Genomic DNA, 15,425 nt, shown 5'->3' on the forward strand with positions numbered 1-15,425 from the left:
GTCGATCCAGTCTTTCTTCATATGTCAGTCCTGCCATCCCGGGAATCAGTCTGGTGAACCTTCGCTGCACTCACTCAATAGCAAGAATATCCTTCCTCAGATTAGGAGACCAAAACTGTACACAATATTCAAGGTATGGCCTCACCAAGGCCCTGTACAACCAGCTCACAGCAACCTGCTCAAGCACATTACAGCAACTTAACATGCAGATTAAACATTGCAACAACTTAATCAAGCAGATTAAACATGGCAGTAATTTACTAAGCACATTAAACATTGCAACATGCCTCCATTAAATTATTTAAGTGTAATGACAAAAGTCTATCTCCCCCCACCTCCCCTCCTGATGCCGGTCCCAATCCGCGCACCTATCTCTGGCCAAATGGCCTCCCCCTCCTGGTCCCAGCACCTATCCCAGGCCGAACAGTCTCCTTCCTCCCACTCCCCACACCTAACTATGCCCAAAAGGCTTCTCCACCCCCCCCTCCCCCCACCCCTCTCCCACTCTCTCTCACCTCCCTACTGCTGCTGTCTGGGCATCTGCTGTGCTGATTTACTTATCTGCGCCGATTTTCTTAACTCACCAGAAGGTTTTCCCACAGAGGTCACAAGAAGAATTGGATAAATTGGAGCTCGCCAAACTTGCTTAACTAGCCAGAATTGGCGCGGGTGGCAGGTTACGCCCCCATGACACAAAATAAACCTTAAAAAATCGTAACTAACTGAGTTACATTGGCGCACATTGATTGAAGAAACTTGTATTTTTTAAACAGGCCAAAAAAAGTGGCGCGTGCCAAAAAAACGCCACAAATCACTGGGGAAAATATAGTCCTGTGTCCCTATGAGTGGAAATGTCCTCTACATCCACCTTGTCGAGCCCCCTCATTATCTTATATGTTTCGATAAGATCACCTCTCATTCTTCTGAACTCCAATGAGAGTAGGTTGAGTAGGCTGGGCCTATCTTCATAAGTCAACACCCTCAATTCCAAAATCAACCTAGTAAACCTTTTCTGAACAGCCTTCAATGCAAGTATATCCTTTCTTAATTAAGGAGACCAAAACTGTACGCAGTTCTCCAGGTGTGGCCTCACCAATACCTTGTACAGTTGTAGCAGGACTTCCCTGCTTTTATACTCTATCCCCCTTGCAATAAAGGCCAACATTCCATTTGCCTTCCTGATTACATGCTGTACCTGCATACTAACTTTTTGTGTTTCATGCACAAGGACCCCCAGGTCCCTCTGTACTGCAGCACTTTGCAATTTGCAATTTTTATCCATTTAAATTATAATTTGCTTTTCTATTTTTTCTGCCAACCTCACATTTTGCCACACCACATTATACTGCATCTGCCAAATTTTTGCCCACTCACTTAGCCTGTCTATATCCCTTTGCAGATTTTTTGTGTCCTCCTCACAAGTTGCTTTCCCACCCATCTTTGTATCATCAGCAAACTTGGCTACATTACACTCGGTCTCTTCATCCAACTCATTAATATAGATTGTAAATAGTTGAGGACCCAGCACCGATCCCTGCGGCACTCCTCTAGTCACTGTTTACCAACCAGAAAATGACCCATTTATCCTGACTCTCTGTTTTCTGTTAGTTAGCCAACCCTCTATCCATGCTCATATATTACCCCCAACCCTGTAAACTTTTATCTTATGCAGTAACCTTTTGTTGTGGCACCTTATTGAATGCTTTCTGGAAATCCAAATACATCACATCTACTGGTTCTCCCTGCTCGTTTCATCCTCAAAGAACTCCAGCAAATTTGTCAAACATGATTTCCCTTTCATAAAACAATGCGGACTCTGCTTGATTGAATCATGCTTTTCCAAAACTCCCGCTACTGCTTCCTTAATAATGGACTCCAGCATTTTCTCAACGACAGATGTTAAGCCAACTGGTCTATAGTTTCCTGCTTTTTGTCTGCTTTCTTTTTTAAATATGGGCGTTACATTTGCGATTTTCCAATCCACTGGGACCACCCCAGAATCCAGGGAATTTTGGTCGATTACAACCAATGCATCCACTACCTCTGCAGCCACCTCTCTCAAGACCCTAGGATTTTAATCCATCAGGTCCAGGGGACTTGTTTGCCTTTAGTCCCATTATTTTACTGAGTACTACTTCATTAGTGATAGTGATTGTATTAAGTTCCTCCCTCCATATATGCCCTTGATTATCCACTATTGGGATGTTTTTAATGTCTTCTACCGTGAAGACCGATACTAAATATTTGTTCAACGTCTCTGCCATTTCCCTGTTCTCCATTATTAATTCCCCAGTCCCATCCAACATTTACTTTTGCCACTCTTTTCCTTTTTATGTACCTGTAGAAACTGTTACTATCTGTTTTTATATTTTGTGCTAGTTTACTTTTCATAATCTATCTTCCCTCTATTATTTTTTTAGTCGTTCTTTGCTGGCTTTTAGAAGTTTCCCAATCCTCTGGCCTCCCACTAGTCTTGACCACATTATATGCCCTTGTTTTCAATTTGATACCATCCCTTATTTCCTTAGTTAGCCACGGATGGTTATCCCTTCTCTTACAGTCTTTCCTTCTCATTGAGATATATTTTTGTTGCGAGTTATGAAATATCTCCTTAAATGTCTGCCATTGCTCATCAACCGTCCCATACGTTAATCTATTTTCCCAGTCCTTGCTGCTCCAAAGAGGCGGTGGGGTGCAAAAGGCTAGTGTGACAGAAGACATGCAGCTTCATTGCAGGCGTTTGTTGGTAATCTCTGACTGTGAGCCCAGAATCAGCAGGGATCGATTGCCATTTGATTTCCGCTTCGAGGCCCAATTACGACCCCTAAAGGACACCTGCGCCTGATTCCTTCAGGCGTTTATTACACTTCCTCCCTGCCAACAGAGTACTTGTATGAAAATAACCAATAAATGGTTCCAACACAGTTTCAGAAGGGATATTTAGTCAGACCCACCTCACACACTTGTTTAAGGAGGACCTCCCATATGACACATTGTACTAGGTTTTAATAAAGTATAGTATGAGAGACTCACTTTACGAACTAAAGTCTGTGCGTATCAAGGTATAAGCATGTACATGGAATAATTGTTGGCTAAAGAAAAGGAAGCAGAGGGTATTCATAAGAGAAGTTCAAGTTAAATGTTGTGTGGGTGTGCCAGGGAACCTCTTGCACCAGTTTGTATAAATAATAAGGGGCCGGCCATTTAGGACTGAGATGAGAAATTTTTTCATTCAGAGGGTTGGAATCTTTGGAATTCTCTACCCCAGAGAGCTGTGGATGCTCAGTCATTGAGTATATTCAAGACAGATCGATAGATTTTTGGATACTAAGGGAGTCAGGGATATGGGAGAAGTGCGGGAAAGGTGAAGTTGAGGTAGAACTTCAGCCATGATCTTATTGAATGGCGGAGCAAGCTTCAAGGGCCGAGTGGCTTACTCCTGCTTCTAATTCTTACATTCTTATGTTCTTAATCTAGGCAAGATTGTGGATTTGGGGGAGGTAGCCAAGATTTTGCAAAGCGAGCATGACAGGCTTTGCACCTGGGCTGAATACTGACAAATGAAGTTCAATGTGGACAAATGCAATGTACTGCGTATATTGGAAATAAAAATAGGAGGCACATACAGTTCATTGATGGGTAGAAACAAAGCAACAGATATATTGCCAGATCATATGAGTTCAAATTCCCAGGAACTGTGCTGTGCTCAAATCACATCTAAAGTCTATGTACAATTTTGGTGCAAAAGCAAAATACTGTGGATGCTGGAAATCGGAAATAAAAACAGAAAATGCTGGAACTACTCAACAGGTCAGGGAGCATCTGTGGAGAGAGAAACAGAGTTAACATTTCAGGTCGATGACCTTGCATTAGAACTGCGAAATGTTAGAGATGTAACTGTTTTTAAGCAAATGCAGAGCCAGGAAAGACGGGAGGGAGGAAAGAACAAAAGGGTAGGTCTGTGATAGGGTTGCAGACAGGAAAGATTAAATGGCAAAATGGATGATGGTGCAAGACAAAAGGTGATGGTAATGGGACAAGTAAAGAAACAAAAGATGGATCTAGAGGAGCTGTAAATGACAACAGCAGAATCACTACCACAGCCCGTTCTCCAAAAAAAATGGGGGTAATGGTTATGATCAAAATTTAACTCAATGTTGAATCCTAAAGGCTGTAACGTGGTTTTGGTGCCTTTACATAAAGGGCTGAATTTCTCTCTTTGGAGAGAAATAATGGCAGGGTAGAACTTCTGCAGACCCATCTGATTCCCCTGTAACCCCAACCTATTTACCTGTGTCAGAGGTCACTGAACATTGTCATGTATTCGACTGTCATTGTAATCCATGTATAAACTGACCTAAGTTATACACCATGAGAACACTGACCACTAGGTGGTGAACTTGTGGGAGACACTCCTAACCTGGACTTTCAGGTATAAAAGGGGAAGCTCCACCCACCTTCTCCACTTCAGTGCTGGCTAATAAAGGTTACTGGTCACAGAGTGACCTTCTCTCTAGTATGGGCCTCGTGTGCATTTGTACTGTATAGTAAGGACGTATTATTGGCAACGAGAAACTGGGATTTAAACCACATGAGCATGGCCACTAGCAGCACAGACGAGGGGCACTGTGTTGGTGATGATTGGGACAATTTTATTGAGAGACTACAGCAAAGTTTCGTCACTAAGGAATGGCTGGGACAGGATTCGGCCGACAAACGCAGGGCTCATCTCCTGACAGTTTGTGGATTCAGGACATACTCCGTGATGAAGGACCTTCTAGTGCCAGAGAAGCCGGTGGACAAGACTTTTGAAGACCTCAGTAAGTTGATCGGGGAACACTTGAAACCGGCGAGCAGCATGCACATGGCGAGACACCGGTTTTACACGCACCGGTGGCGAGAAGGGCAAAGCGTTCCAGACTTCGTGGCAGACCTCCGGCGACTGGCGAGCCGATGTAAGTTTTCAGATGCATGCAGAACGGAGAGGCTGTGAGACTTTTTTATTGAGGCCATCGGGCACGCTGGGGTTTTCAGGAAACTGATTGAGACCAAAGACTTGACCCTGGAAATGACGGCTTTGATGGTCCAGACATTTATCTCAGGGGAAGAAGAGACCAGAATGATGTTTGACAAAAATCTTGGTTTAAATGCAGCAAATGGACAGGGAGTCAACATTGTTAACATGGCACACTGTTCTCCAGGCAGACAGGGACAATCGGACATGCCCGAGCATGTAGTTGAACCCAAAGGGGGAATTCAACAGAGACAATGGCTAGCTGAACGGCGATTCATGCCATCGCAAGGGGCAATGCAGCCAGTAATGGGGCCATCAACACCTGTCAATGGTGCGTTTAAGGACAGTTACAGAGACAGTCAGAGACGATCGACTGGTAATGGACCTTTTGTTTCCAACAACGGCTCATGGTGGAGGCAAACACACAGCCAGAGCTTGCAGGTATCAGCAGTATACCTGCAGAAACTGCAATGTCAGATGTCACTTGGCATGTATCTGCAGGAAGCCTGCAGCCAGGTTGATGTACGAAGAGGACAGGCCCGATGTAAACCCTACGAGGCCAAATGGACACTGGGGGAACTCGCTGGAAGCTGAAGTTCAGCGAGTTCATGTGGAGCACATATACAGTTCATACACCAGGATGCCACCGATAATGATGAAAGTGCTCCTCAATGGCATCCCAGTATCAATGGAGCTAGACACGGGGGCCAGCCTTGATGAGTATCAAACAGTTCGACAAGTTGTGGGCGTCCAAGGCCAGGAGGCCAAAATTATTGCCAATTGACGCACAGCTACGGACAGAAACAAAGATCATTCCGTTGCTAGGCAGCGCTACGGTAGTTGTGACCCACAAAGATTCGGAGAACAGGTTGCCACTCTGGATTGTCCCGGGGGACGGTCCCGCACTACTGGGGAGGAGTTGGCTTGCTGCCATGAACTGGAAATGGGGCGATGTCAATGCAATTTCTTCTGTGGAGCGAATATCATGCTCACAGGTCCTGGACTAATTTGACTCACTATTTCAACCCAGCATTGGCACTTTCATGGGGACCAAGGTAGCGTTTGACATAAACCTGGACGCCAGGCCAGTACACGACAAGGCCAGAGCGGTGCCGTACGTGATGCGGGAAAAGATAGAAGGCGAATTGGACCGCCTGCTGAGGGAAGGCATCATCTCGCCAGTCGAATTCAGTGACTGGGCGAGCCCGATTGTGCCGGTGCTCAAGGCGGATGGGTCGGTCAGAATATGTGGTGATTACAAGGCCACCATCAATCGGGTGTTACTCCAAGACCAGCACCCGCTACCGAGAGCGGAGGACCTCTTTGCGACGTTATCCGGTGGCAAACTTTTTTCAAAATTGGACCTAACCACAGCTTACATGACCCAGGAGCTGGCGAGTGAGTCGAAGAAGCTGACCACCATCACGACACACAAGGGGTTGTTTGAGTACAACAGACGTCCGTTCGGGATTCGCTCAGCCGATCTTTCAACGAAACATGGAAAGTCTCCTCAAGTCGATTGCAAGGACGGTAGTTTTTCAAGATGACATCCTCATCACGGGTTGCGATACTGAAGAACACCGCCACAACCTGGAGGAGGTATTACGCAGATTGGACCGGGTAGGTCTGCGACTGAAAAAGGCGAAGTGCGTCTTCCTAGCTCCAGAGGCAGAATTCCTGGGGATGAGGGTAGCAGCAGATGGGATCAGACCTACCGCGTCCAAAACGGAAGTGATCCAGAGAGCACCCAGACCCCGTAACACGATGGAGCTGCATTCTTTCCTGGGGCTCCTGAACTAATTTGGTAATTTTCTTCCCAAATTGAGCACACTGTTAGAGCCGCTACATGTGTTCATACGCAAAGGTTGCGAATGGGTCTGGGGGGACAGCCAGGAAAGGGCTTTTGATAGAGCACGCAATTTGTTATTCTCCAACAATCTGTTAACGCTATATGACCCATGTAAGAAACTTGTTTTAGCATGTGATGCGTTGTCCTATGGGGTCAGGTGTGTGTTGCAGCATGTTAATGCCAAGGGTCAGTTACAGCCGGTAGCTTCTGCCTCCAGAAATCTGTCCCAGGCAGAAAGGGGTTACGGGATGGTAGAAAAGGAAGCGCTTAGATGTGTATATGCAGTAAAAAAAATGCTCCAGTACCTGTTTGGCAGGAAATTTGAGCTGGAGACAGATCACAAACCCCTAACGTCCATTTTGGCCGACAACAAGGCCATAAATGCAAATGCGTCGGCCCGCATTCAGAGGTGGGCACTCACGTTAGCCGCCTATGACTTTACCATTCGGCACTGAACACTGCGCCGATGCACTCAGCAGGCTCCCACTAGCCACCACCGAGGAGGCAACCGAGCATGCTGCTGAGATGGTCATGGCTGTTGAAACTTTCGAAAGCGAAGGCTCACCCGTGACAGCCCGTCAGATCAAAGTCTGGACTAATAGAGACCCGCTACTGTCTTTAGTCAAGAAAGGTGTCCTGAATGGGGACTGAGCAGCCATGTACGGGGCATGCCCTGAGGAACTCAAACCATTTCACAGGCGCAAGGATGAACTTTCGATTCAGGCCGATTGCCTACTATGGGGAAACTGAGTAGTCATGCCCCAGATGGGCAGAGAAGCGTTCATCCGAGAACTCCACAATGAGCACCCAGGCATTGTCATGATGAAGGCAATTGTCAGGTCACACGTTTGGTGGCCAGGGATTGATGCAGACCTGGAACTTTGAAGGCCAAATGGGTGTCTGTTGCATCTGCCGCCTTGCTGCCAGACCTTTTTTTCTCCTTTTTCTCTCTTTCAGCTCTTCTTTACACTCTCTTTCTCTCACTCCTTTATCTCTTTTGTTTTCTATTTCTGACTTCACAGCCCAGCTGATTGCAGATGTCTCGGGGTTTTCAGTTAATTTCTTTGGTTGGACAGTGAGAGAGAATAAAAGATGCAATAAAACTATAGTTCTAATACTAAGTTCAATTGTCCCGATGAATACTGTGAAATCCCTATCTCAACTTTGTTTTGCATTTTATTACTCTCTGATAAAAGAAAGCAACAAAAAATTGTGAAGCTGGAATTTACCGGCAAAGCAGAGGCACAGGATTACAATCATAGAAACATAGAAAATAGGTGCAGGAGCAAGCCATTCAGCCCTTCGAGCCTGCACCACCATTCAATATGATCATAGCTGATCATGCAACTTCAGTACCCCACTCCTGCCTTCTCTCCATACCCCCTGATCCCTTTAGCCGTAAGGGCCACATCTAACTCCCTTTTGAATATATCCAACGAACTGGACTCAACAACTTTCTGTGATAGAGAATTCCACAGGTTCATAATTCTCCTCACCTCGGTCCTATATGGCTTACCCCTTATCCTTAGACTGTGACCCCCCCACATCAGGAACATTCTTCCTGCATCTAACCTGTCCAATCCCGTCAGAATTTTATATGCTGCTATGAGATCCCCTCTCATTCTTCTAAATTCCAGTGAATATAAGCCTAGATGATCCAGTCTTTCTTCATATGTCAGTTCTGCCATCCCGGGAATCAGTGTAGTGAACCTTCGCTGCACTCCCTCAATAGCAAGAATGTCCCTCCTCGGATTAGGAGACCAAAACTGCACAAGATATGGTCTCACCAAGGCCCTGTACAACTGCAGTAAGACCTCCCTGCTCCTATACTCAAATCCTCTCGCTATGAAGGCCAACATACCATTTGCCTTCTTAACTGACTGCTGAATCTGCATGCCGACTTTCAATGAGTGATGTACCATGACACCCAGGTCTCATTGCACCTTCCCTTTTTACTAATCTGTCACCATTCAGGTAATCTGCCTTCCTGTTTTTGCCACCAAAGTGGATAACCTCACACTTATCCACATTTATCCACATTATACTGCATCTTCCATGCATTTGCCCACTCACCTAACCTGTCCATGTCATCCTGCAGCCTCTTAGCATCCTCCTCACAGCTCACACTGCCACCCAGCTTAGTGTCATCTGCAAACTTGGAGATATTACATTCAATTCCTTCATCTAAATCATTAATATATATTGTAAATATCTGGGGTCCCAGCACTGAACCTTGCAGTACCCTACTAGTCACTGCCTGCCATTCTGAAAAGGACCCGTTTATTCCCATTCTTTGCTTCCTGTCTGCCAACCAGTTCTCTATCCACGTCAATACATTACCCCCAATCCCATGTGCCTTAATTTTACACACTAATCTTTTGTGTGCAAATCTCTTGTGTACAGCTAAGAAAGCTATATGTCCCTTTTTGGCATGTGGTTTGGTCTCATCCCCCTTTTTTTCAATTTAGATGATTTACATTGCCAATTCGGTCATGATGGATTCTGATTATGGAGTGGTTTATAGAGTCACAGTTATATTTTGTGTTAAATAATTTTCCCTATTTGCAAATGTATAAAATGACGTTATAAAATTCTTCATTAATGGAAACACCAGAACCATCCATAAATAAGGGCTAAGGTACAGGTTGGACCTCCTTTATCCGGGACTCTCTTATCCGGCACCACCCATAGTCCAGCATGATTCCGGCGGCCAGGGGCACATGCACAGAACACGGCCAACCTCCACCCCGACTTTGGAGCCGTGCCGACACTTGGCCCACTGGGTCTGCGCCGACACCCGCTGGGGCGGCTCCAATACTCGGCGCGTTGGGGCTGCGCGGACACTCGGTCCGTTGGGGCTGGGTCGACACTCGGTCCGCCGGGGGCCAAACCGGCACTTCCTTTGCTGCCTGCCGACACTTCGAGTCTGCCCGGGATGCCAGCCTCCCTCCCCCCACACCCACCACCCCCTCCCCAACCTCAGGCCGCTGACCTCCCCTCATCCGTCAAAATCCCTTCGTCGGCACAGGCCCGGTCCCGAGGGTGCTGGATAAGGGCGGTTCAACCTATATTAGAAAATATCACGTGAGGAGGGCTTTTGACAAGGTCCCACACAAGAGATTGGTGTGCAAAATCAAAGCACATGGTATTGGGGGTAATGTACTGACGTGGATAGAGAACTGGTTGGCAGACAGGAAGCAGAGAGTCGGGATAAACGGGTCCTTTTCAGAATGGCAGGCAGTGACTAGTGGAGTACCGCAGGGCTCAGTGCTGGGACCCCAACTCTTTACAATATACATTAACGATTTAGATGAAGGAATTGAGTGTAATATCTCCAAGTTTGCAGATGACACTAAACTGGGTGGCGGTGTGAGCCATGAGGAGGACGCTAAGAGGCTGCAGGATTAGGTGAGTGGGCAAAATGCATGGCAGATGCAGTATAATGTGGATAAATGTGAGGTTATCCACTTTGGGGGCAAAAACACAAAGGCAGAATATTATCTGAATGGCGGCAGATTAGGAAAAGGGGAGGTGCAATGAAACCTAGGTGTCATGGTACATCACGCATTGAAAGTTGGCATGCAGGTACAGCAGGCGGTGAAGAAGGCAAATGGTATGTTGGCCTTCATAGTTAGAGGATTTGAGTATAGGAGCAGGGAGGTCTCACTGCAGTTGTACAGGGCCTTAGTGAGGCCTCACCTGGAATATTGTGTTCAGTTTTGGTCTCCTAATCTGAGGAAGGATGTTCTTGCTATTGAGGGAGTGCAGCGAAGGTTCACCAGACTGATTCCAGGGTTGGCTGGACTGACATATGAGGAGAGACTGGATCAATTGGGCCTTTATACACTGGAGTTTAGAAGGCTGAGAGGGGATCTCATAGAAACATATAAGATTCTGACAGGACTGGACAGGTTAGATGCGGGAAGAATGTTTCCGATGTTGGGGAAGTCCAGAACCAGGGGACACAGTCTTAGGATAAGGGGTAGGCCATTTCGGACTGAGATGAGGAGAAACTTCTTCACTCAGAGAGTTATTGACCTGTGGAATTCCCTGCCGCAGAGAGTTGTTGATGCCAGTTCATTGGATATATACAAGAGGGAGTTAGATTTGGCCCTTACGGCTAAAAAGATCAAGGGGTATGGAGAGAAAGCGGGAAAGGGGTACTGAGGGAATGATCAGCCATGATTTTATTGAATGCTGGTGCAGGCTCGAAGGGCCTACTCCTGCACCTATTTTCTATGTTTCAGAGCATGTGAGTGCTGGTGTATGGACTGAAAAGTTAAGGAGAAATGGCTCTTAGAAGATGTCATCTCTGATTCTTACCAAAGATTGCATCCGAATTATCGTTAATCTCAGGAAGCCATTGTGCTGAAATTGTATCTGTTACCTTGTGTGTTTTTTTTCCATTGAAAATTTAACTTTGTTGATTTGCACAGAGCTTTATGTGGATAGAATGAAATATAATCAGCAATCTAACCAATTGTTTGTTTGGAACAAGACTATGGGATTTCTCAGTGCAAATGTCAGTTAGCCTTTTAAGTAGCAGAGTTACTCCTAATGTTACTCCCTGCTGGTGATCTGACATTACAACAAGGTAACATGGTGGGGTGGGGTGAGATTTCCAACTGCCAGCCTCTTTTTTGCCTGAAAAAACGGTGACCAGCGGAGGAAATTCTGGTGGAGACTTTGGACACATTTGCCCGCCGGATTGAATTTTTAGGCAGGCTTTTACATGGGCGGCCAGCATTCCCACCCAAAACAGGCGGGAGGCTGTTTAAATATGCAAATCAGAGTCCGACAACAATTGTCGGACCCCGATTCCAATTGTCATGGAGAAATGGGTGGAGAGAGCTGGTCCCAATTTTTTCAGGAACCACTGGAGGTCTCTCAGCAAAAGCAAGTATTTGCTTTCTTTAAAGATTTTTGTGGTATTATGCGGAGCCTTGATAGTCCTCCTAGCCCCACATACGTCATTTGGCCCACTGCCAATCCATTCTCTCTTCCTCCTGGCATCCATTCCCCTCACACCAAGCCCTACCTGCTGTTGGGACTGCAGCTTGCACTTACAACCACCGATATTGCCTTCATTTTCTCCCCCAATATTTCTTCATTCAATTTTTTTTTGTATAAACTATAACAAAAATATGTTAATTTGCTGCAAAAATATCAGCGGTTCTTAGATGGATAACTTGCTTATTACTGTGTGCACTTGTGAAACGTATTTTTTTTTCTCTCCAACTATAATGTATTCTCCTAGCGTAAGCACTATAAGCCAGATGCACTTGCAGTTCTCCATTGGTAGGAAGATGACTAATGCTGAATATATTTGGATATTGGTCACAAGTGTTTCCCCCTGCCAATTCCTTTTTGTGTGGTTAAAACTTTCTAGACCAGCTGCACTTAAAACTAAATATGTTATTTTTCCCATTTCAGTTGCTTTATTAAACTATCCAATCCAATCATTTCTCATTTAAACCAAAACTTTTATCTACTGTTTAGTTTTTGTTGACCTGTACGAACTAAACTTTAAAAATCAGAGTATAATATTTTAACAATCGTAGCACTCACAACTAGCAAACAAGTACTCTGTTTTCTTTATCATGTAAGGGCACTAATGCTTGTTTCTTGTAACTTAATTCACCACAGTTCTGACTTTGTTTAGTTATTCAACAATTTGTTAGTAAATGAGTTGGTGGATGTCCCTGCAGCTGGTGATACATGGAAAATCAGTATATCATTGAGCTAAACTGTGGTTTGGTGGTTACACTTAGAAGTAGGCTTTATTTACTGGTGCCAATGATTAAAAGGTCTGCTGTGGTATTTGCAGTTTCTAATAAAATTAGAAAGATGCCCTTGGCCATTTAAGGTTTCTGCAGGTATTTTGTCGAATCTGCTTAAAGGGATACAATAAAGTACTTTTAAGATGTGTTCCTTTCATGTGGTCTCTAAGTTCATTTGGGACATTGAATCTAACATATGCAGTTGATACCTTATCCTGGTAAAATAGCAGTAGCATTGTGGTACAGGTGCTGGTATGGCTGCGTTTGCTTTCAGCAAGTTATCAGGAGTAGGGATGTATTGGTTGGAGTTTTAATTCATATTTCTGTGTGTAATATAGATACTTACTCTGTTGCTGTTCTTCTCACATACCATCTATATCTACAAAAATTAATTCTGCTCGAGATAACTTGTCAAATTAGCCTAAGTACTGTATCATTTTTTTTCTTTGCAGACTTGTCACTTGACCACAAATTTCCCAGGTTTTGTCCAGACAAACCAAGGTTCACAGGTTATTATCCAAGGCCTCCCGTGCCCCTTGTTCCAAGTCCTAGTGAACCAATAACACAAGAATAAGCATGCAAGAGCTGGTACCTCAGCCTGTGAAGAAAAGCAAGACCCTCTGCAAAGCAACACATGTTTTGTCTCTAGTGTGGCTACTGTGCGTTACCTCCATAAGAAAAGTTTCTGTACTGTTTAAGTGCATTTAGAATCAGCTATACTGATGGTTTTATTTTTGAAAAAGCTGTTATATCTTTATTTTTTTTAAATTTCTCTTTCAGTGTTATTGGTTGTAAGGGTAGCATTAATCAGTTCTAAATATAGTTCAAGCCTGTTGATTGTGACACTGGTGGAAGTAACGTCATTCCATTTATTACAGGGACACTGTATTAAGGAAGAATGTTTGGCAAACCATTATTTTTTGTTTCAAAAGGGAGAAAAGTCAGAAGAACTGTGCATCATTTTGGTCACAATAAAGTCACCCAAGTAATGCAATGATGTGTTTTGATGTGATTTATTTGATCATGTTGTATGTTTATTAAAATTAATTAAAATGTTTACTATGTACTTTTTCACGAAGTGAACAGGCAAAGCTCTACAGTCTACTTCTATTTAAATACATTGGAACCAAACTGATGCCTGAGAAGTTATTCCCTATGAACCATATTACCCATGTCCCAATTAAGTGGCATTAATTGTATTGCCATATGATTGGTAACTGAGTTGTCTATTTAGAAACTTACTACACTGTTGTATATGTTAAAGAAATGTACAACACTAGTACAGATATAAAATAAACATCTCACTTTAGACACAGCGATAATGTTGGGGATGGGAAAATTATTTTGCTAATTCTATCCTGTAGCTGGCAAAACTCTCTCAAAGCAGCAAATCAATTGAATGTTGATTGTTGCATTGCCCCAGCACAACTGCTGGGAAAATATGTTATCAGTTATGTTATGGTGCTTACAAGCATAGGAAAGGGACAGTAGTATTAAAAGGAGAAAAAGTCAAATGAACAATTGTCTTGTGCAACATAAAAGTGTTTGCGGGTGTTGATTTTTGACATTAATAGAAGTATTTTTCAATATTCAGTGAATAGATCTGACAAATAATTGATTAAAATGAAATTTTAGTATTTGTAGCAAAATGTTGACCTGTGCGGTTGTTGGATGCACCTATTGTACTCTGTTTCAGTTCTCAGTAACTGCATAAGTCTGGACATGTTCAACAACGTATTGTAGATCCTACTCTGATTCCAATGTACTTTGTTAAAGTGATGTGGGCTGTGAGTCAATCAATAATATGTAAACATCAGCTTCATCTTTGGTTTTGTACATTAAAATAAAAATCTAAAAAAAAATCTGTGTTCCATAACTCGATATTTTCGGAGAAATCTTATCAACTCTACTTTAATGTGTAGTTCCAAAGCCCAGGTTTATTTTGTTTCAATACAGACCTTCAGAAAACAATGTACAGTCCATCAGAAAAATCCAGCAGAAAACAGGAACTCAAGTGCAAGCTGGAGAGGCCTGCAGCTGCATTTCTGGCCACTGCCATTGGAGTCTTTGGTCATCGGGGCAGGAGGCAGGGTACACTAAACATTTTTGTACTTGCTTGTTTCCCCTTCGGCATGCCCCTGGAACCTGTGGATGTCTAGAAGTAGGAATATGTTGATAGTTACCTTCAAGTGTCCTTCTACTGAAGGACCAAATGGTTGCAGTCATCAGGAAATATGGTTGGTTGCCAGGAATACTGGCTCCTGCCTCATTTATAATACAAATGTTACACACTTCAATATAAAAACATTTTAAAAAATTCATTCTCAAAATGTGGGCGTCGCTGGCAAAGCCAGAATTTATTGCCCATCCCTAGTTGACCTTGAGAAGATGGTGGTGAGCTGCCTTTTTGAACCGCTGCAATCAATGCGGTGAAGATACTCCTACAATGCTGTTGGATAGGGAACTCCTGGATTTTGACTCAGCGACGATAAAGGAACAACAATATATGTCCAAGTCTGGATGGTGCATGACTTGGAGGGGAAGCTGGAGGTGATGGTGTTCCCAGGCACCTGCTGCCCTAGTCCTTCTAGGTGGTGGAGGTCACAGGTTTTGGACATGCTGTCGAAGAAGCTTTGGCGAGTTGCTGCAGTGCATCTTGTATGTGTGGCATGCTGCAGCGCCAGTGGTGGAGGGAGTGGATGTTTGAGGTGCTGAATGGGCTGCGTATCAAGCGGACTGCTTTGTCCTGGATTGTGTTGAGCTTCTTCCATGTTGTTGCAGC

The 15,425-nt window shown here is 44.2% G+C and overlaps 1 protein-coding gene across 1 annotated transcript in view; it reads left to right on the plus strand.

The window, feature by feature from the left end:
* The window catches only part of nt5dc1 (5'-nucleotidase domain containing 1), a 796,921-nt gene extending 782,455 nt beyond the window's left edge, over positions 1-14,466 (plus strand). Inside the window, exon 12 of the mRNA XM_070885335.1 lies at positions 13,096-14,466. Within this exon, the coding sequence (XP_070741436.1) occupies positions 13,096-13,217 (122 nt within the window). The 3' untranslated portion in view covers positions 13,218-14,466. The remainder of the gene's footprint in view (positions 1-13,095) is intronic.
* The last annotated feature ends 959 nt before the right edge of the window (positions 14,467-15,425 follow it).

This window comes from Pristiophorus japonicus, chromosome 7 (genome assembly GCF_044704955.1).
Source record: "Pristiophorus japonicus isolate sPriJap1 chromosome 7, sPriJap1.hap1, whole genome shotgun sequence".
Taxonomy (NCBI): Eukaryota; Metazoa; Chordata; class Chondrichthyes; family Pristiophoridae; genus Pristiophorus; species Pristiophorus japonicus.